This window comes from Haliotis rufescens, unplaced genomic scaffold (assembly GCF_023055435.1).
Source record: "Haliotis rufescens isolate VD_foot unplaced genomic scaffold, xgHalRufe1.0.p SCAF_37, whole genome shotgun sequence".
In the NCBI taxonomy this organism is placed as follows: Eukaryota; Metazoa; Mollusca; class Gastropoda; order Lepetellida; family Haliotidae; genus Haliotis; species Haliotis rufescens.
The window spans coordinates 778,911-801,768 of NW_025964079.1; the positions used below are offsets into that span (position 1 = coordinate 778,911).

The following is a 22,858-nucleotide window of genomic DNA, read 5'->3' on the forward strand; positions in this document are numbered from 1 at the left end:
TATCAACCACTTGAACATGTAGGGCAAAGTTTTACTAATATTTCAAACTATTCCATAACTTTAAAATTTGTCATTTTCAGTGATCTTTAAAGGTCCCTTACCCCAGCTCTTCTTTCAGAAAACTAATCAACTATATAGAGCATAGTTCATGTGTACTGCAAGCATCTAAATATCCGCCACACAAACCTTTCCATAATCACCATATATCTCTGCTAGAAGCAGAGTCCATAGTACGATTCCCACTATATCATAATCATGATTCTGTTTATGAATCACTGTCAAATAGTGATCATACCAGGGACGCAGAGGTAAGAAGTAAAAATTCATCAATAGAAAGATCTTGTTCATTAAAAAACTATCGCTTCAAGTTACAACACATCTTGCACTTTTACCGTCAGTTTATTGCTGCTGCAACTGACCCTGTGCCAAATTATTCACATGCACAACTTAATTTCTTTCTCGATCAAGTTAATTTAGCAAACCAAAATGTCAAAGAAGTAATGAAATATTGCTATACTTGCGTGAGCCAGGGAAATTGTGCAATCTCTGACAAGTAAAACGTGGACATTACAGGAACAAATTAGGAGACGGGTTAGAGTGTTAATGGCAGATGTTGATGGCGGCAAAGTTAACTGCGATGTTGAGGTAATCACACAGTTTAAGTGGTCCCAGTGGGAATGTGAGCATCTCAGTCACATCGCACTCTGTAAGTTGGGAAGATGGTGCTTCTGTGACCAGATATGCGTTACATGCATATTCATATTTATTTCGGTATTTACAAGAACATGGCACATGTGGAACTCTGGTTGGACCCTCCATTTAGAAAGAATTTACTGCCCCTATGGGTGTAGGAAATGATATTAAGGTCTATGTTATTTTCAGGGAATTTACATTTTTATGTCACGATTGACCTCAATGACCAGAGACCCGTTCGTCAACATTAAGCACTGACAGTGAAGGGAAGCTGTAGCAATACTGACGGCGTCTATCAATGTCTTTCCTGTAGTGTGTTGGATTTTTATTCTTTTAATTCAATTTCGGATGTATATCAGAAATGACATGTACATATCAATTCTAACAAGGTGCTGTAAACATTTCATAACGTACATTTTTCGTCGCGGGAATGATGATTAAAACACTTCCTGTGGCTCGAAATCATGTACATCTTGCGGGGATTCCTGAGAATTGGACTCCATTATCCTATGATTGTCGTTGGAGTTGATTAATATGGATCGGTCACCTTGCCGACAGCGAAGACATCGTGCACATCTTCTCCAACAGTGAAAGCACATACTACCCCTGCATGCTCTGGATTTCGCTGCACATGTGTGCAGTTTACTAATTTGAACAGTAAAAAAATGTAATAAACGTACAGTAATTAGACAACAAACATGCAGTGCATCAGATATGGTACGAGTGAGTGAGTGAGTAAGGTTTTATGCCGTTATTAGCAATATTCCAGCAATATTACGGTGGGGAACACTAGATTGGCTTCACACATTGTACCCATGTGGGGAATCGAACTCTGGTCTTCGACGTGACGAGCGAATGCTTTAACCACTAGGCTACCCCACCGCCCAGATATTGTACGATGATTCTCAAGTAGTAGTAGTAGTAGTAGTAGTAGTAACCATTGTAGTACTAATCATGGTAGTAGTAGTAGTAGTAGTAGTAGTAGTAACCATCGTAGTAGTAGTAGCCAGCCAGGTGCTGCCTTGTCATCAATTCTGTCCAACTATCCTGGAACCTGAACTTTATAAATAATGGAGAACACCTGGTGCCACAACAGCCGTTTGATCTATCAGGTATGACATCATTTGAAACTTCTGTTGTTGTATCCTTGTGACGTAGTGACCGATATATGTTTCTCCAAGCAGCTGAAGTCTTAATAAACCAATGTCGCGACAGACGAAACATCCATAAGATTCTCATCAGTGATTCGTCTATATCAGTACGTATTGGTTTACCATCACTTAGTGACTTCTAAGTATATCAGAACATCGGGAAGTGTCTGGGATACTCACCGGAGTCATTGTATGGCGGATACCCTCCCTCTGGGACACACAGTCTACACAAGCAATAAAGAGTCCGAGGGTCCAAAAGCTGACATCGAATACCTTCCATGCTTCCAGTGCCTTCATCTAAGTGTTTTAAGATCACCAATCTGATCCGTGTAGTCCAAGCAAGTCGCGTTGTGATTAGGGGCCGATACATGTGATTGAGTCGATCAAACAGTACTTCATTGATCATATATGATTTCTATGGAAATGTGTACGGATCAACGATCCCAACGCAGGAACAGTACATAATCGATTTATACAGTCCGTGAGCTCTAATCAGTGTTGCTTATGCAATGGGAGTGTCGGTAAAAAAACTTCAGATACATTATAGAACCTGCAAAACGCATTTAGCGAACTAGAAATGCAGGTATATGTCTGCTGAAGCGTTGAGAGAAAGCTGTGTACATGTAAGTGGAATGTTTGCTGAGAGATGTCTGGCTCCGTATCCATGTTTTGTCTGGCTGTTTTCTAACGCCACACAGTGTACATGTTCCATATGTATAAAGACGGCCTGTAAGTAATCAACGATCAACGATCCAGTGATTGATGTGAGCAGCAATCCACGCCATAGGGCGACGTTGACACGATGTCAACCAAGTGACAGAGCCGGACCATCCAATCCAATTGGTCGCCCCTAACGACCGTATAGGACTTCATGGAAATAGAGTATGGATTTAGAAGAGTTTGTAAAAATCTCCTTTGTAACCACGATAAAATGATTCGGGGCCTTAATAGAGAAGACACGTCAGAGAATATGATCGTGATTAACAGACATTTAGAACTGGACGTTAGAGGAATTCAAGCAGAAGTATAAGACGATTGAAAACCAGTATATCGACTTGATATCTGATCAAAGTGAGTGAGTGAGTATTGTTTTACGGCTGATTTAGCAATATTCCAGCAATATCAGAACGAGGACACCAGAAATGGGCTTCACACATTGTACCCATGTAGGGAATCCAGTACCTGCTCAAAGGCTTGCTTGGTGACAAACGGTTTTGGAGAGGTACTGCATTTGAAAAAAAACTACCGTTATATAAGCATTAAATAAATTAGGATTCATCGAGGTATGACTTCATGTGCATCACAAACTATTAATGTTACCTCCCATTATATTATTATACGTCTTTCTGTTCAATGACAGACTTTATCTTGTAATTTTTTCTTTAATACTCATTTTTGTTTTAGCATTTTGAGATCACTGAGGATTTTGTGTAAATGAGTGAGTATGGTTTTACGCCGCTTTTAGAAATATTTAGCAATATTCCAGCAATATCACGACGGGGGACACCAAAAATAGGCTAAACACACTGTACCCATGTCGGGAATCAAACCCGGGTCTTCGGCGTGAAGAGCGAACGCTTTAACCACTAGGTTATCCGACCGCCCGTGTGTAAATAACAACATCATGTAGTACATAGTTAATTAAACTAACTGTTGGCTATGTGTTCATAAGATAAGAGAAACAATCTATTACATAATCTAATGGATCGTTAAACAACTTTTGCTGCATCGTTAAATACAACATGGCATGAACCGTTTAACCCTGATGTCATCCGATTATATATCGATGCCAGTGTACCAAGAAAAGATGAACATGACACACAGACAAGTCATTTCTGACGACTCGTTTGAATATGGAACTGAACGTACGTTACGTTTTTAACAACGGTCCCAGGATATGTCCGATAAATTATCTGAGAGGTTTGACAGCTCTACAGTAAAGAAACAGTTTCTGAATTTATTTCGACGCACCATCCCTGAGATATCACTCTGATACTTGCAACTGCTGATCTGTTTCGGCATAGTTTAGTAGCAAGCATAGAAAAGGGGAAGGCAGTAAGTAGTCATTACCCGAGAGTAAAGAGCTTTCCCAGAAATCGATGCAAGGGCCGTTCCAGCTGTGTAATACATCTTACATGGGTTTAAATAGACAACCTCAGATAAACCTGTTGATAGCTGTTTCAAACCTGAATTCCTTCAGTAGACGGAAGAGATAATGCACACATAGTCATAGACGATGAGGAGTAAAAACACTTTCTTATAAAACAGATTTTTATGCGCCGTTGATCGTTTGACAGATTATCCTTGATGAGAAAACATGTTTGTTTGTCGATTCGAAAAAAATGTCATTCTGGGGAATGTAACATATTAACGGTAGAAACAACAAAACAAAATGCAATAAATGACGCTTTTAGTACATTATAGATCAGTTGTGCGCTACTTTGAAGAGGCAATCACCGTGGTATTCATTGAAATGGTTCATACAGACATCCATCAATTTCAGTTCAAGAGTAACATGTATATTTCAGCGCTATTTTGACACTTATTGAGCGATATGAGGTTATTGACATTATACCTGAGGCTTATGTTCCACTTCTTCGAGTGTTTTGATTATGCCAACCAGAGCAGAATTCCGATTCATATGCATAAAGAACCAGATCAGCAAGAAGGGGAGTACAATTGGCGCCCAATGGGGATGCATACATCTTGCTTAAACGTCTTACCCCGACATTTCACAGAGATGTTATCAATGAGGAAGTATAGCATCTTGCTTAAACATCTTACCCCGACATTTCACAGAGATGTTATCAATGAGGAAGGACAGCATCTTGTTTAAACGTCTTACCCCGACATTTCACAGAGATGTTACCAATGAGGAAGTATAGCATCTTGCTTAAACGTCTTACCCCGACATTTCACAGAGATGTTATCAATAAGGAAGGACAGCATCTTGTTTAAACGTCTTACCCCGACATTTCACAGAGATGTTATCAATAAGGAAGGACAGCATCTTGTTTAAACGTCTTACCCCGACATTTCACAGAGATTTTATCAATGAGGAAGTATAGCATCTTGCTTAAACGTCTTACCCCGACATTTCACAGAGATATTACCAATGAGGAAGTATAGCATCTTGCTTAAACGTCTTACCCCGACATTTCACAGAGATGTTATCAATAAGGAAGGACAGCATCTTGTTTAAACGTCTTACCCCGACATTTCACAGAGATTTTATCAATAAGGAAGTATAGCATCTTGCTTAAACGTCTTACCCCGACATTTCACAGAGATATTACCAATGAGGAAGTATAGCATCTTGCTTAAACGTCTTACCCCGACATTTCACAGAGATGTTATCAATAAGGAAGGACAGCATCTTGTTTAAACGTCTTACCCCGACATTTCACAGAGATGTTATCAATAAGGAAGGACAGCATCTTGTTTAAACGTCTTACCCGACATTTCACAGAGATTTTATCAATGAGGAAGTATAGCATCTTGTTTAAACGTCTTACCCGACATTTCACAGAGATGTTATCAATAAGGAAGTATAGCATCTTGTTTAAACGTCTTACCCCGACATTTCACAGAGATGTTATCAATGAGGAAGTATAGCATCTTGTTTAAACGTCTTACCCGACATTTCACAGAGATGTTATCAATAAGGAAGGACAGCATCTTGTTTAAATGTCTTACCCCGACATTTCACAGAGATGTTATCAATAAGGAAGGACAGCATCTTGCTTAAACGTCTTACCCCGACATTTCACAGAGATGTTATCAATGAGGAAGGACAGCATCTTGCTTAAACGTCTTACCCCGACATTTCACAGAGATGTTATCAATGAGGGAGTACAGCATCTTGCTTAAACGTCTTACCCCGACATTTCACAGAGATATTACCAATGAGGAAGTACAGCATCTTGCTTAAACGTCTTACCCCGACATTTCACAGAGATGTTATCAATAAGGAAGGACAGCATCTTGTTTAAACGTCTTACCCCGACATTTCACAGAGATGTTATCAATAAGGAAGTATAGCATCTTGCTTAAACGTCTTACCCCGACATTTCACAGAGATGTTATCAATAAGGAAGTATAGCATCTTGCTTAAACGTCTTACCCCGACATTTCACAGAGATATTACCAATGAGGAAGTACAGCATCTTGCTTAAACGTCTTACCCCGACATTTCACAGAGATGTTATCAATAAGGAAGTATAGCATCTTGCTTAAACGTCTTACCCCGACATTTCACAGAGATGTTATCAATGAGGAAGTATAGCATCTTGCTTAAACGTCTTACCCCGACATTTCACAGAGATGTTATCAATAAGGAAGGACAGCATATAGTCTTATGATTATATTTACAATCACAGCATCGAAGCTATCACGAACGTAGGCGTCATGTTAAAGGTTGAATTTGTCATAGTGTTCTAAGGTTTTAGGGATGCACTTTTACCCCATAACAATACTTCTCTGTGAATATAACGAAACTTCGTCCACGTTTGTATTGAGGTCGCTAGACCTTGCAATGTATCTCTCTCTCTCTGCACGAATTTATGTGGTACTTTGGAATCCAGTAAAAAAAGGGATGGACATGTCTTCAGGTTTTAGAGGCAAGCCAGAAGTTGACTGGTGCGTTGCTTTGGGAGATTTTATCCTCCGTTAACATATTGATCTTCTATGTGGCATTATTTGATATGACACTTGTGTCAAGTTCTTTGATCAAACAAGCTCCTGTTCATCCTCCCGCCATACGTCATTACACAGGCTAGATGTTCAGGTCTTCCTTTAACAGGAGCAATCATACTCACACACAAGTCGAAAAACAGCCACATTGTCCTCCGGCCATAACTGGGATGTTGTAAACTAATTAATTAAGTCAACAGACATCCGACGTCCGTCCGTGTATAGCATGCATTGTCCTGTTCTGATCAGTTGTCCAGACTTACAGCTAGGATGTTCCTTGCTTGAAGTTGAGGCCTTCGTAAGTGAAATTCTGTGACCTGTCATCTAGATTAGAGGACAGGTTGAGGAGATAGAGTTCATTTATATGAATTGCCTCTTTTTCCTACATCTAGAAATTCGAGAGGCTGTTACGCTACCTCCACTTAAGACAACCAACGTAGAAATAACTTGCTGCAATCTATATGTACTTTTATATGCAACTATACTGAAAACCTGACTATTTATGAGCTGCCTTGTGAAAGAAAGTATTCACTTGAAACTGGATTTGACCAAGACATAACAAAAATTATGAAAATGCTTCTAGGCTAAAATAACCCAGTTCTTAAATCATTGCCACGAGTTTATGAACAACATTGGAAATCTTTCCCGTAACGTTTATCGTGTCGACTATTATGACGTCCTGATATTATTTTAATCTGTTTGTTGTTACCACACGACAATATATGTTGCCGAGGAGCAACTTGAGCATTCAAACGATCATGTCACTTCTCCTTTTGAGGAACTATTTTATTCCGCAATACATCTGGTTGTTGTATGGCTGTCAGCGTTAACGTGAAGTCACATGTATTAGATGAAAGTGTGTCTACATCCTTCAAGGCACACTTTAGCCCTCACTCCATGAAGGTTTATACTCCAATGAACTCACACAAAGTGAAAGCCAATTCTTTACAAATATTTTGATAAACTTGAATAAATTGGTGCACGTGTCATAATTATGTCCACATTGGACAGATAGCTTATTTTCCTCTGACATATACCTAATTACAAATAACAAAAACAAAGTCTGTCATTGGGACTTATATTTGTGATTACATGGGAGTATCTGCACTTGGCATTACACGGCTTCTCATTATTTCATGATGAATATTTCATTATACCTACTTGGTGAAGTAAGTACAGGAAGCTTGGTGATGTAACTTAGGAGAAGACGAAGAAGATTCGCAATTACGTCTCAACACAACACATCTTATCGTCCGTCAGCTTCTGCTTACAGTATCTTAATGAAATGTCACTGGCTTACAGTCAGTGCATTGTATTGGTTGGTGATCATCTGATAATGAGCGGGATACGCGATGGTAGACGACTATGGTCACCGATGTGTTTATAATTAGCCATGCCATAACATTAATTATACCACCCACTCTTCCTCGTAACCTTTGTAGACAGGACGAAGTAGCACAAAGAGAGGGATTCAAGTATTTGACTCTCAACAGGGAACATGTGTTTCTCTGTCAAGCCTTGTGTTACATGTAGCTTTATACTGAGGAGACAGCAACCACGAGTATTATGAGCGGTTGTTGATAATTCTGTCTCAGGACGGGCATGATGAATGATGGGTGTGTTAAATCTGTTATCTTCATTTCTTCAAGAGAGATTAGTACATATCGCATTCCAACGCATGTTTAGTCATTAATACCCAGAAGAAGGGTAGTGATAGGTAGATGTCATCCACAACAACAATATCTACTTCATTTATCATATAAGGGGCATGGGTGGCCCAGTTGTCTGAGGAACGCAATTCGCAGAGCCCCCATCTGCCTTGATTATGTTTCTAGGTTTGTCAGTGTTTACATTGATATACATGTATACCAACACCGTCTATGTTTCTAAGTTTGTCAGTCCAAAACCCGTGCTCGTGGGTTTCACGAAAACTGTACACGTCTTAGGCCCACACCATTTCGTCGTTACATATCTAAAATACAATTCAAAGTGGCACTGAACCCAACACACTCTTATTAATATCTACGAAAGAAACGGTATAATCGCCTTCAGGTGTTTAGTGTAGTGGGTTTAGTGTTTCCTCATCACGCCGATGACTGGGGTTGGGTCCCAGTATTGGTTCAATGTGCGAATCCAATAATATTGTTGGGATATTGCTAAACTCGGAGTAAAATCCATTCCCACTCACTATGAGCAGTCCTAGTATACACCTTGTCCCATTCGTCGTCCCAATATAATTGAATAATGAAATTTCCCCTAACGCTGGAGTTTTTTAGTTCGAAATTTGTAAGGAGAGATGACATGATTAAATCTAAGGAAATTCAATGGGATAGGTCATATGATAAATTTTATTATGCAGCGAAAAGGTTACGTGCTTAATTCCTCATTAAACAGCAAACTGAGGTAGGTGATTCAAGACGAAAAAACAACACCAAGCGATATCGAAAACAACTTTAAGGAAAAACAACGATTTGTGTATTTTTTTTTATATAGATTACATGCTCTTTGTAACCAAGCACGTCTTGGTTGAGTCCCAACGAGTATCAACCAGTTACGTGATATCCCTTTCCGGTAGAACATTATATCAACTTTTGTCAATCATGCCGGGTGTCGTTGCGAGAGTACTTTGAAATAACACCTACATCCGTTCTAAGACGATGGGAGAAATGTCCCTGGCAACAACTGAGCGCATGAAATACCGTTATTACCGTTCAATGTAGTTAGTTTTCAAACTTTGCATGGTTAATCCTGTTTGCTTGCACATGCTGAGAGGTTAAATATTGCTGAAAGCCACAAACGAAATGTCAGGCAGAAGGACAGGCCAGGGCGTACGTACATCCTGCATTTATGAATGGAGATTACTTGATGTAGACTTAAAAAAAGAGAGTAAATGTTTGCAAGCGTTAGAGAAGGTCAGGCAATATTGTATGTTAGATGTAGGCTACATTTGTACACAAGGAATCCCACTCAGTGTTTACATTGATATACATGTATATAATCACGAGTATGAAACTGTTTGACAAAACAACAGTAGTCATACAAACTGACAGTAATACTTTACCCGCATGTACTCTACATGTGAGTATCTTTGTCTTTGTGTCGCGTGCAATACAACAGCCAGTTGGCAGAGACTGGTGTATTGCACTTGTGTCAAAGTTATAGGCATTATTAAAGTTGTTAATTGAGACGTTGGTTTATTAGAAACTACAGATATGTTGACCCTGGTCAGGCTTGTGCGTTAACACTGTGTATTCTTCCTATATAAAATGTTCAAAATAGTGGTAAATAAATGCACGTTTTAATTATCTCAAATCATAAATTCGAAAGGTTAACGCTTGAGTGTCAATTTCAATTCCAAGATATCTTCCAAAGAAGCAGTCGTGACCGGTATTGTGACGGTAATGAAGTTAGAATTGGTGGAATGAGTGAGTGTGTGAGTTTGTTTTCGCAAGGAGATAAGCGATATTACAGATACATCACAAGGAAGGAATGTGGAGAATCGAACCAGGGCCTTCGACGTAACTAGCTAACGCATAACCACATGATAATCCACCAACGGGAGTCAATCGTACTCTTATTCTCAGGATAAATGAATATTACCACTTACTGACGTTATATACTAACGCACCCATACCATATTATTAGGTTTCGGATATGTTTCCCGTATCTGTTCCGTATAAAATCACTTAAAATGTTCCAAACGCAAACTTAAAAAAACTTAATTATAAATCAATTATAAGTTTTCAGCACATTTAATCTCAATTTATAAGTTCAATAAAATTTTAGTCAAATGGAATTCATACTGGAATACTGGAATCCTAAGTGGAGAGATGAGATAAAAGAAGACATATTAATTAGTTATTGGTGAAAAAGTCTTTGTATAGTAACAATCAATTATTTTTTAATATATGAAATTTTATTGATTTGATTCTTTTTCCGGCCGCCCTCATCACCTCTCTGAGCTCCTTGTGCGTCATATCGTCAAATTCGCTCAAGTGAAAATAATCTTCTTCCAGTTCCACTCTACAAACTCAAAACATTTGGCTATAGAAGATTCTCTCACATTATACCAGCTCAGTGAAACTCCGTCCCTCTAGAGCTGAAGCAAATTCCAAGTCTTGAACACTTTACAGCTGATCTCAAAACCTGCCTGTTTGCAAGCCGCTATAGCAGTGTTAAAACCTTGTTTCTTTTGTGTGTTTCTTTTCATACGCAATTTCAGTGCATAGTTATACACTGATTAATTTCAATATTTATCCATGTAGCTCTGTACAATAACAGCCATTCTGTCCTGGATTAAGCGAAATATAAATGTACATTATCATTGTCAAAGAAGTCAAAGTCAAAGAAGTTTATTGTACAAAAGGCCACCGGCCCATACTCAAGAAAGAGTTATGCATGTAGATACAATTATATTTGTTACACATTGGGATATACACGTTGTTTGATTAATTCATTTCTTTTGGCTAATGCATGCTTAATATTATGAGAAAGATTTAATATATTTGATTCGTTCTTTGTCGTCAGCATAACTACAAAGGCGTTTATCGGTGACATTGCTATTAAATAATCTTTTATATATTTCTTTCGGAGATCATTGTGAAATGGACAGCCAAACACAAAATGAATTTCATTTTCTATCTCTAGATTACACAATGGACAAATTCTTTTCATTTTTGCAATGGACAGTTTTCTTCCTTCATTTACAAATAGGTCTAGCAAACCAAGTCGATATTTAATTAACTGTTTTCTTAAGTTTTCCGTAGTGAGTACTGATAAATATATTTCTGGTTGAAGTAAAGTCTTGAAAGTTTTGTAATATTCATAACGTGAACTATCCTCTAAAGTGGTGGGCCATTCTTGGTAGAACATATTTATAGACCGATTCCGAAATTCATTAAGAAACATATTTACATTTCCAACTGACTGACATAGCCATATAAAACCAAAACCATGCGAAAATAAAAGATTTCTTATATGCGATGTCCAAGTATTCTTTCCCATGTTATCTAAATGTAGAAGCATGTTATAAGCTAATTTGGGGAGACGTTGTTCATGCATATGAAGAATTTTAAACCAGTATTTTAAACAACTGATCTGAGAATTAATATATTATGGGTATCTACCACATTCACCATAAACCATGCAATTTGGTGTAGAAGATCCGACACCAAAAACATTTTACATGCTAATAAGTGAACCTTCTCTAAACAGTCATAACGTTGAAATCCCCATGCTTCAGAACCTTACAATAAAATTGGTTGTATCTGGGTATCAAAAAGCTTAAAGAAGATATTAGGTGACATCGATCCCACTTAATGAGAAATAGACATTACACTTATTAAAGCTTTCTTTGCACGCAAGGACAAGTCAAGGGCACATTTTTTTCCAATTCATTGTGTGTGAGAACCAGATTCCTAAATATGAGTAGTGATCTACTATATTGACTAACTGACCATCGAATGACCATCTCTCTTTCGACGCTATTGGACTACCTTTTCTGAAGATCACAATTTTTGTTTTTTTCCAAGTTTACTAATAATTTCCATTCTTTGGTGTATTTACTTAAAATATTTAATTGCCTTTGAAGACCAACAACAGTATCTGACACTAGAATGACATCATCTGCGAAAAGTAGCATTAATATTTCTATCCAATCTGGGAACATTTGGATACCATGTTTACCACTGGCAGCTATTTCGTAATATAATTCATTAATGAAAAAATGAAAATAAGATCGGACTCAAAATACAGCCTTGTCTTAGGCACAAAGGACAATCAAAGAAATTTGTTAAACTATCCCCACAACGAACACATGATCTCACATTGGAATACATTGATTTTAGAATAGTAAACATTTTCCCACGTAAACCAGCTTTTCGTAGACATGTCGATAGCTTAATGCGATTGACAGAATCAAAAGCCTTTTTAAAGTCTACAAATGCTACATACAGTTTATGCTTACGCCGTGACAAGGTTTTTTGAATAAGTGCATAAAGTGTAAATACATGATCTACGGTGGAATAACCTTTTCTGAAGCCAGCTTGAAATTCAGGAATCTTATCACGCATGGTCGCCCATTTTGAAATTCTATTGTTTAATATTGTAGTAAATACTTTTCCTAAAATGCTCATTAATTAAATACCTCTATAGTTATCTGGGTCACTCCTGTCTCCTTTTTTATGCAGGGGGATTATTATAGAACATGACCAATTGCTTGGGAACTCCATTTTCAAATAGCTTATTAAAACATTTGCAAAGAAAAGGCATAACTTCAAACTTAGAACACTTCAACATTTCGATAACTACATCATCAGGACCAGCTGCTTTTTCCTTCTTGAGGATATTTATCGCATCTAATATTTCGTTTTCAACAATGGGTGAATCTAGCAGAGCTTCATCAACATCCGTGTAGCATTCACTAAAATAATTTTGCATATCATCAGTTGCCATAGTGAATATTGCATCATTTGAAAAACCTTCCTAAAATGACTAAGCCACTGCGACTTTGTTATGTCATCTGTAGCAGAAGATCTATTCTGAAGAGATCGTACTTGTTTCCAGAACGCAGAAGGGTCGTCAATAGACTTTTTCAGTTTGTCTTGTCTATGTCTACGCATATCGAATTTGTATTTCCGACAGCAACTTTTATATTTATTCCTACTTTCGCAATATTTTTTTCTGTCAAGACTAGTACGGGTTGTTCTAAATCTTCGCAGCGCTTTGCGGGCGTTACGCCTTGCAATTCTACATCCAGTATTAAAAGTTTTAGTTTTATCCATGTTCAGGTTTAATTCTTTTCTCATACAAGCTGCTGAAGTTAGCATAATTTCAACAAAGTCATCACTTGCCCCCTCAATATTGTTATGAAGTTTATCTAGAAGTAACTGTTTAAAATATGTTATACTTTCTTGTAGTTTGCTTAGAAAGTTGTTCGAAAGTTCGTCATTCCATATTAGTTTCTTCTTAGTGACACCCTCATATTTTAATTTGGTATATGTTTGATTCATATGAGGGAACTTACAGGTCAATTCCAAAGGTAAATGATCAGATTCTAGACGATCGCCAATATTCAACATCTTAATATAATCGAAGAAATCGGGGGAACATATAAAATAATCATTAACGCTCGCACCTTGGTTTCACAATAGGTAAATTCTCCAAGGGTATCCCCATACACTCTCCCATTGACAATGAACAACTGAAATGTATACAACATATCTAGCAGTATCTGACCAAATTTATTAATAACGGTGTCATGGGATACGTTTTCATCTTCTGGGAATGAACAGTTACTATGAACAAAATAGTTTTGTACATCGACTAGAGGATTGTTTTGTTGAACAGTACGAGCATTCATATCTCCACAGACTACACTGATAGAATCTTTAAGCTGCCACTGATTATCTAACATAAACTCTTCAAGATGATCAATACTGCAATTTGAGACCACAGGGTTATGATACGGCGAACCTGCTGGTGGTATGTATGTACATAGCAAGTTTACGTTCTTGTCAATTGTAAGTAACACTTTTGATATGTTCAAGCACAGGAGATTATCAACATCTGATTTAATTAACTTGCAAAATTTACTGACGGATTGATGGACACATACACAAATACCACCTGACAGCCTTCCGTAGTCAGATAATTTTATTGCTTGTCATCATTATCATTTCGCTTTTATGGTTATATAACTGTATTTGCAACCCTGTACTCTATTGAAAGGACAGAAGAAATTCAACTAATTCAACATGCTGTGTCTAATCCAACTTTCAGGTTACCATGATAATTAGTTCCATGTATACTCATCTACAAAAGAAACGCGAATGCTATACATGTTTGTTATCACATGAAGAATTACTCATATTCAAGAGATATTAGTTTGGTTTGCACAAACGAACATACTGGTATGCTGTGTGAACCGACCCTCATGAACGCATGACCCGTGACGTCATAGATCCATGACTCGATATGCACCATTTGTTTTTTGCAGTATTAACATGTACAGTTTGGAAATCAGCATATCGTGATAAGAATAAAGACTATGTGGTAACTCTTGACTGATTGTTAGTTTCGTCGTTAAGTGGTACACTTGGAAACATCTCTTCCTAACGTACCTACTTCTCTATAAATGTTTCTATGGTATGCGTTTCTTTTGGCGGTGAGTATATATGACTTTTTTGTGTACACCTCTCAGTCGGTAGTTCCTGTATAGATCCCGGGGTAGAATTGATCCCCAGTAGCCCATGCTTGTTGCGAGAGATTACTAAAGAGGATCGGGTTGTTTGTCTGTCACATAACTTTCAGTGGTCCATTCATATTATTTCATATCTGTTTGCCCTTTATGCCAAATGGAATCGGTTTTAGCGGTTAATCTAGATTGTTTACTCTCTTGCATTGGCAATTTATATTTAGCCCATTGCATGCAATCGAACTCCGATGACATTTTCACTGGTTTTCCTGCTCCAGATTCTGTTGACAGATCGTCTTCATGCAGATGGAACATTGAGTGGGCATGGGGGAGAGGCCAGTTTAATATCAAGCTCTTCTTGTGTAGTTGACTTCGTACAATTGGTAAAGGCTACTGAGGTGGGGTTGCAACTCGGGGACTTCAGTCAAACTTTATTCTGTCAACTGAACCATGGCCAGTACCAACTTGGGATAGTTTCAAATCATCGATAAGCTAGTGATTGATTCGCTTAAGTCAGAATCAAGAATTTTAATACTACAAAAGGTTTGCTTTAGGGAAATAACGCTCCCCCTTTCATACATGAAGGACAGGAATAACTGAAACGTCAACGTTTGTCGCTGAATGCACTCTGATATAACTAACCTTGACCTTTAGCTTAAAAACCCGAATTAATACATGATGCAGATAATCTTCAAAGGGAGACAATCATGAAGCAGCTATTCCGTGATTGTTTTTGTCATCGGTTAATTTCCGTAGATACACTGCGAAAATAGCAAGAATAGAAAGTTTAACTGTAAACGTAACTGTAAATTTGTTTGATAGGCATTACTTAGAAGTTGGCGGATGACAAGATAGACACAATTTTTTATTGTAAAAAGCGATAAGGATCTATACCGAAACGTCGCTTTTTACAGTATTAAAGAAGTTGTTATCCATAAAATTGTGTCTATCTTGTAACTGTAAATGTTTTCCATGTCTGTAACAAGTGCCAAGAATCAGGCTTATCATGGAAATCATGGAATGAAGTGAACTGGCAGTCTCTTATAGTAGGTAATCAAATACGACATTTCTGCTGCCAGACTGATATAAACGATGTGCTTAGGATCAAACTGCACGGGTTTTAGGTATCACTGACAGTGTGCTTAAAAACGTTTTTAATACTTCAACGTAAATTCTGAGTATGAGAAGGAAGCTCACTTCCTATTTTGTATTTTATATGAATCTACTGGTTGCTTAGAATGGAAATTAATCATTGCCTTTTTATAAAAAAAAAGGTTGGCTGTTGATATTCTTTTTTTACAGTAGGATTCTGGCTAGAGTTAGACTGTAATTCTATAGAGGCAATTGTAATGGGCGGTGTCATGTGCCTAAATATCGCAATGTGGCTATATATGAGGATTTGACTATCCAGTGTGGTCGTGCAAAGTAACGCTGGGCTTACTTCAAGATGGGATTTGTCAGCGCTCAGCGAATTAAATAGGAAACTGTTCAAAAAAAAGAACAACGGAGCGTAAACTCTGTCTCATACAGTGTTCTCTGAAATCTTAATCTCTGAAACAACGGCTTAAGACATGGTTGTACTTAGGCAGTATTCGGACCAACTGTGAAACGTGTACTAAGTCGTCTGAGGCGCCGCAATTCGGTGTGCAGGGTTGCGTCCCTTGGACACGCCAGAATAGAAACCTTTAATCGTTTCTAGGTTTGTCAGCATCATACCCATGCACGTGGGTTTCACCGAAGTGATAAACGTCTGAGACCTGCATCACTTCGGGCTTTCCTCCCACATCAAGCTGACACGCCGTGTTATAACTGGAATACTATTAAAAGCGGCATTAAACCCAACTCACTCACTATAAGTGTTTGGCCAAATCCACGTTCAGGTGTATACTTTCCGTGACCTGTAATTTATATACTCTACATTTATCACTGACTTCAGACGTTACTAACAAAATTAACAAGTATTGCTTGAGTTTTACATCTGAAAAGGATACTTTATCAATTTCAATATCGTGTGAAAGGCAGGACATATTACACGATATTACCAATTAATCATCCTATTTGCGTTTGTCGCATCCATTTCCAGGAAACTGTATGATTATCCATATTTGACGTTGTCCAGCGTTGAGTATCGTCACGCTTGGAGGTCAAGTTACATAAAGTGAAGGTCACTGTACACTTGGGTGATACATTGTTACATCTTTTACCTTCAATTAAACAGTACCGTTCCCTTGTCGGATGGTGATAATACTTTGGATGTCAATTATCAACCGCCAAGACAGTTCAAGACAGACCAAGTTCATAAAACACCTCCTTGATGTACTATTTACTATGGACATAAGTCTTACATACTGTTCTACATTATGGCTGATACTATAACACAATTATCTACCGCCAAGACAGTTCAAGACAGACCAAGTTCATAAAACACCTCCTTGGTGTACTATTTACTATGGACATAAGTCTCACATACTGTTCTACATGAAGTAAACATTGGCTGATACTATAATGAAGTACAAATACATGTATTTATCAAAGCCATTGCACAAGAGACAGTATTTGAACTGTTAGAGTGCTTGCTTTGATATTATTTTGTCTTCTGAAGATATGTTGGTATTTATCAAAGATGTAAGTGTCATAACAGTCGTACAATAATGCTGGTCGTGGCTTCGAATGCCAGATTATGACACTTGGTCTGACAGCCTTATACATTGTACTGATGCTGTGTCCGCACAGGCCCCGTTCACAAAGTGACCAGTGATAAAACATGGGGGTTACGATCACCTTAACATTAAGATCACTTGAGACGCCGGGCCCTCGGCTTCCCTCCCACCTTGGCCGATAAACTGTTCACAGATGTGTTATACCCCAGTTACAGACCCATCCTCAATAGGGAGGGACACAGGTCAACTATAGGGATAGCATATATGGGAGGAAACACCAGTTCCAGACCCTTGTACATCAGAAGTTATGCCATCATACCAACTTCATAACACCACCTCGCAAGTAACGTACGTGATATTAATGACCACTCGTGAGATATTGCGTCTGAGTGCTTCAAATTAGAATAACACGTAAACGGATTCTAAAAATACATCGTGGGTTAATTTATAGTTCCTGAATCATGTCCTATAACGACCTTGAAGTTAACCATTTCCACACAGGTCAATGGATATTAACCAGTATTTTGCCCAACAAAACCAGCCTTGATTGCTAACTCCGGGCACTGTCAAGTGATGAATGAACAATGTTGTAGCTTGACAGCGTTTTCTCAATAGAGTGGAATTCCTTCATGTGCAGAATTTAGCAGCCGTTTAGAATTAATCAACTAAGAGCAAAGTGAGCGAACAATGCAGGACTGATGTGAATATAGATAACTGGTAGACTAATTTCAAAGCTGCAACCTCCCACCATCGTCTACAGCCATCTTCCCGAGGCAAGAGAGTTAACTGACTTTTATAGCCAGTTAACTCTCTTGCCTCGGGAAGATGTCTACAGCAAGACGTCATGTTCACGATGGATAAAACAGACCATTCATGAAGGAACGGGTAATGACTGAAACGTTTTGTTATGGTAATACCGCCATACAAAAGAAAGGTGTTGCGTATGAAAGAATGCATTGGATCGGAATTGCGATGTAAGTCGAACAGCACGTACGGCATCGTTACGGCTGTGTGGAGTTATGGAGGTTGCTTTAAGCTTAACATGACAGGAACAATACAAGTTGGAGATAGGATGTAACGTAACTAGTTAAGGTGATGCGATCATTGTGTGGCATTTCTGTGTTGCCAATGTTAAAGTGGAGTGGGGGAGGTGTGGTAGCCTAGTGGTTAAAGCTCTCGCTCGTCACGCCGAAGACCCGGGTTCGATTCCCTACATAGTACAATGTGTGAAGCCCATTTCTGGTGTCCTCGCCGTGATATTGCTGGAGTATTGCTAAAAGCGGAGTAAAACTATACTAACCCACTATAGTGGAGTGCACGCCCCAGAACCACGGTTAAGTCTTCACGCCGACAGGCATGTATCGATCTCAGTTTCACGTACAATACTATAGTGTGTGAAACTTCAATTATCTCCAAACAGTTGTAAACAAACACACACGTTTTCTAAGATAATGAAGATGATTTTCTTATGACGTTTTTCCTGTTTCTTTTAGCAGTCATATCCTAATTAATCATGCTAATTTTAATCTCTTGTCTGTAAGCATCAGCGTTCGATAGTTTCATAAATACGTTTTCAACATGCACGATCTGCGTCACATTGGCTCTTCCATCCTGACAAATGACGGGTTGGAGTTGCACTCTAGCAGCCTCTGCTGGTCGTAAGGGGCGACTTGGTAGACTGGGTGGTCAGGCTCGGTGACGTTGTTGATTATGTGCCACAGTACACCGACAGTGGTAACTGTCCGCTTCAGACACGAATATTTACAGGCCGCCGCATTTGTCGCTGGAATATTGCTGAGTGCGGCGTTAAGCAACAAACAAACACATTTATCTGACGACGCCAGTGATACAACTGAGCTACTATAAAGAGCGGCGTTATATCTGAGTAACAATACGGCTGATGTAAGTAACAGTACTATCGATGTAAGTAACGGTATATTGATGTAAGTAACGGTATATTGATGTAAGTAACGGTATATTGATGTAAGTAACAGTACTATGGATGTAAGTAACAGTACTATCGATGTAAGTAACGGTATATTGATGTAAGTAACGGTATATTGATGTAAGTAACGGTATATCGATGTAAGTAACGGTATATTGATGTAAGTAACAGTACTATGGATGTAAGTAACAGTACTATCGATGTAAGTAACGGTATATTGATGTAAGTAACGGTATATTGATGTAAGTAACGGTATATCGATGTAAGTAACAGTATATTGATGTAAGTAACAGTACTATGGATGTAAGTAACAGTACTATCGATGTAAGTAACGGTATATTGATGTAAGTAACAGTATATTGATGTAAGTAACAGTACTATCGATGTAAGTAACGGTATATTGATGTAAGTAACAGTACTATGGATGTAAGTAACGGTATATTGATGTAAGTAACGGTATATCGATGTAAGTAACGGTATATTGATGTAAGAAACAGTACTATCGATGTAAGTAACGGTATATTGATGTAAGTAACAGTACTATGGATGTAAGTTACGGTACTATCGATGTAAGTAACGGTATATTGATGTAAGTAACGGTATATTGATGTAAGTAACAGTATATTGATGTAAGTAACGGTATATTGATGTAAGAAACAGTGCTATGGATGTAAGTAACGGTACTATCGATGTAAGTAACGGTATATTGATGTAAGAAACAGTACTATGGATGTAAGTAACGGTACTATCGATGTAAGTAACGGTATATTGATGTAAGTAACAGTACTATCGATGTAAGTAACGGTACTATGGATGTAAGTAACGGTATATTGATGTAAGTAACAGTACTATCGATGTAAGTAACGGTACTATCGATGTAAGTAACGGTATATTGATGTAAGTAACAGTAATATGGATGTAAGTAACAGTACTATTGATGTAAGTAACGGTATATTGATGTAAGTAAGAGTACTATGGATGTAAGTAACAGTACTATCGATGTAAGTAACGGTATATTGATGTAAGTAACAGTACTATGGATGTAAGTAACGGTATATTGATGTAAGTAACAGTACTATCGATTGAAGTAACGGTACTATGGATATAAGTAACAGTACTCTCGATATAAGTAACGGTACTATTGATATAATAAGTAAAGGTACTATTGATATAAGTAACGGTACTATTGATATAAGTAACAGTACTATTGATATAAGTAACGGTACTATTGATATAAGTAACAGTACTTTCGATATAAGTAACGGTACTTTCGATATAAGTAACGGTACTATTGATATAAGTAACGGTACTATTGATATAAGTAACGGTACTATTGATATAAGTAAAGGTACTCTCGATATAAGTAACGGTACTATTGATATAAGTAACGGTACTATTGATATAAGTAACGGTACTATTGATATAAGTAACAGTACTTTCGATATAAGTAACGGTACTAAAGTGGGAGAAGTAACAGTACTGGTGATTGAAGAAACGGTATTACTGGTTGAAGTAACATGACCAATACTACTAATGCACATTGGATGTTTCATTCAGAATAAAGAGTAGACGGATTAATATCAGAAGAGATGAAAGCAATGAGAATTAATGTACAATACCAATACATCCAAGATTTTCAATCGTAGAGATATAAAAATAATTCATAGGTCCAGATGGCAATGTGATGGTAACCACGTTTGTAGATCGAGACTACATGTAACGTGGAGAAACTGTTTTGCTAATCAACATAGTATGATCGATTAACCTGGGCACTCAAAGTCCTGAAACATCATTTCCTGTCATATTTCCTTAACTAGCAGATGACATGATGAATTGTCAATGTTAGCGCTGTATGATACTGTAACTCACCAAAGCTTCTGTTGATAAATTCCTCGGCATCTTTGCGTTGCTTGTATTGTAATCACTCTACGGTAAACTCACAATGATACTGCTGAAAGTCTCCCTACTCATGCTGAGCTCTACCAACACACTGAGTCGCAGCACATCCCATCGCTCAGCCTCTGGTCACCGCGAGGGCTTGAAGACTCGCCCACAGCACGCAGCCGCAATCCCAGGCAGCTTCACGGCGTATCTGAAGCCTTCATTTGAACGTCAGTTACGCCTGCTGGTTGTGATGTAGAGGCGGTATTGGGTACAGCTGTAGGGCTCTTTTTCTACAGGAACATCCTGCTGTCTTCTTATCGGTAGATGAACTTTGGATATACCTGTTGTTTGTTTGAAGTTATTTATGTTTATCTTTCAGTCAGTACACGCAATTCCGGGATCTCCATCAATGTGTTGTCATTAACACATGTCTGATCCAGGTGTTTGTCTGTAGGGCCTCGTTAACTACCTTGTACAAGTTAACTGGCCTCGTTAACTACCTTGTACATGTTAACTGGCCTCGTTAACTACCTTGTACATGTTAACTGGTCTCGTTAACTACCTTGTACATGTTAACTGGCCTCGTTAACTACCTTGTACATGTTAACTGGTCTCGTTAACTACCTTGTACATGTTAACTGGACACAAACATGACAGGCTGGGGATTAATCTAAGGTGTAGAACTGTGTAGAAAATCAGCGATATCTAATAATGACATTGTATAAATAATACATAAATACATATACAATTAATTAACAAAGTTATTTATCGCTTGTCAAATGTCATCTGAGGGTTGTGATGTTTTATCACTTGAAAAATAACATGCCATGGAAAAGGTTTTTAAAAAGCAAGAAATTTAAATTACACAACCTCAATAAACCCTGACTGTCCATTAAGGGATAGTGCATGTTCAAATTATTCCGTTTATTTAAATTTTAAAAAACTCAACGCCAGAGGACAATCTACGGAAACCGATTCAATAAGGTGTTAATGGCAAAATAGTGATGACAATAATACGAATGGATCACCGAATCACGTATGAAATATCTCCAAATCCGCAAAACGTTTCAAACCGTGATATATAATGTATAAACATTCATCAAATTTTCTGATACTTTCGTGCACTTGTCATTGCCACCTGTGAAGTATAGCCGTCAATGCCAGATTTATGAGCCTTTGTATTGGGTTGTGCCTGTCCACCCCACTTCACCCAGAAGCATGTTCCAGCAACTCCCACACCACACACTGTGAATGGAGTCACCCTCGTACCGGCGTTTAGATAATTGAAGGAAGCCGAAGCCATGGTGACCCTGATGCTCTCGGGTCGAGAAAGATGGGAAAGGTTAGAAATGAGACGCTGTTAAAATGACGGATATTTAAAAGGCCATTGTGAAGGGAAGGTGGCGACGTGCGTGTTGGTATGAGACTGTCGTGTCAATCAATTAATTGCGAAGGCGCTGTGGCTGTTAGAAAAAAATAGATACTGCAGACTATCATAACTTAGAGTAAGGCGTGAGTTAATGAGTGCAGTTTTGCACCCTTTTAGCAATATTGAACCTTTGTCGTGACGAGATATAACTTTCACCACTAGACTTATCTACCGAAAACCTACCAACCAAGCTGCCTGGTTTCTTTAGAC

The 22,858-nt window shown here is 38.1% G+C and overlaps 1 protein-coding gene across 2 annotated transcripts in view; it reads right to left on the minus strand.

Annotated features, from left to right (window-relative positions):
- The window catches only part of LOC124140436 (parathyroid hormone/parathyroid hormone-related peptide receptor-like), a 100,420-nt gene that overhangs the window by 46,493 nt on the left and 31,069 nt on the right, over positions 1-22,858 (minus strand). Inside the window, exon 1 of one of the 2 annotated variants that reach the window (XM_048381300.1) lies at positions 21,205-21,407. The exons of the other annotated variant lie outside the window; for it this stretch is intronic. Within the exon in view, the coding sequence (XP_048237257.1) occupies positions 21,205-21,234 (30 nt within the window). The 5' untranslated portion in view covers positions 21,235-21,407. Of the gene's footprint in view, positions 1-21,204; positions 21,408-22,858 lie in introns of those variants that run through there. 2 annotated transcript variants of the gene reach the window in all.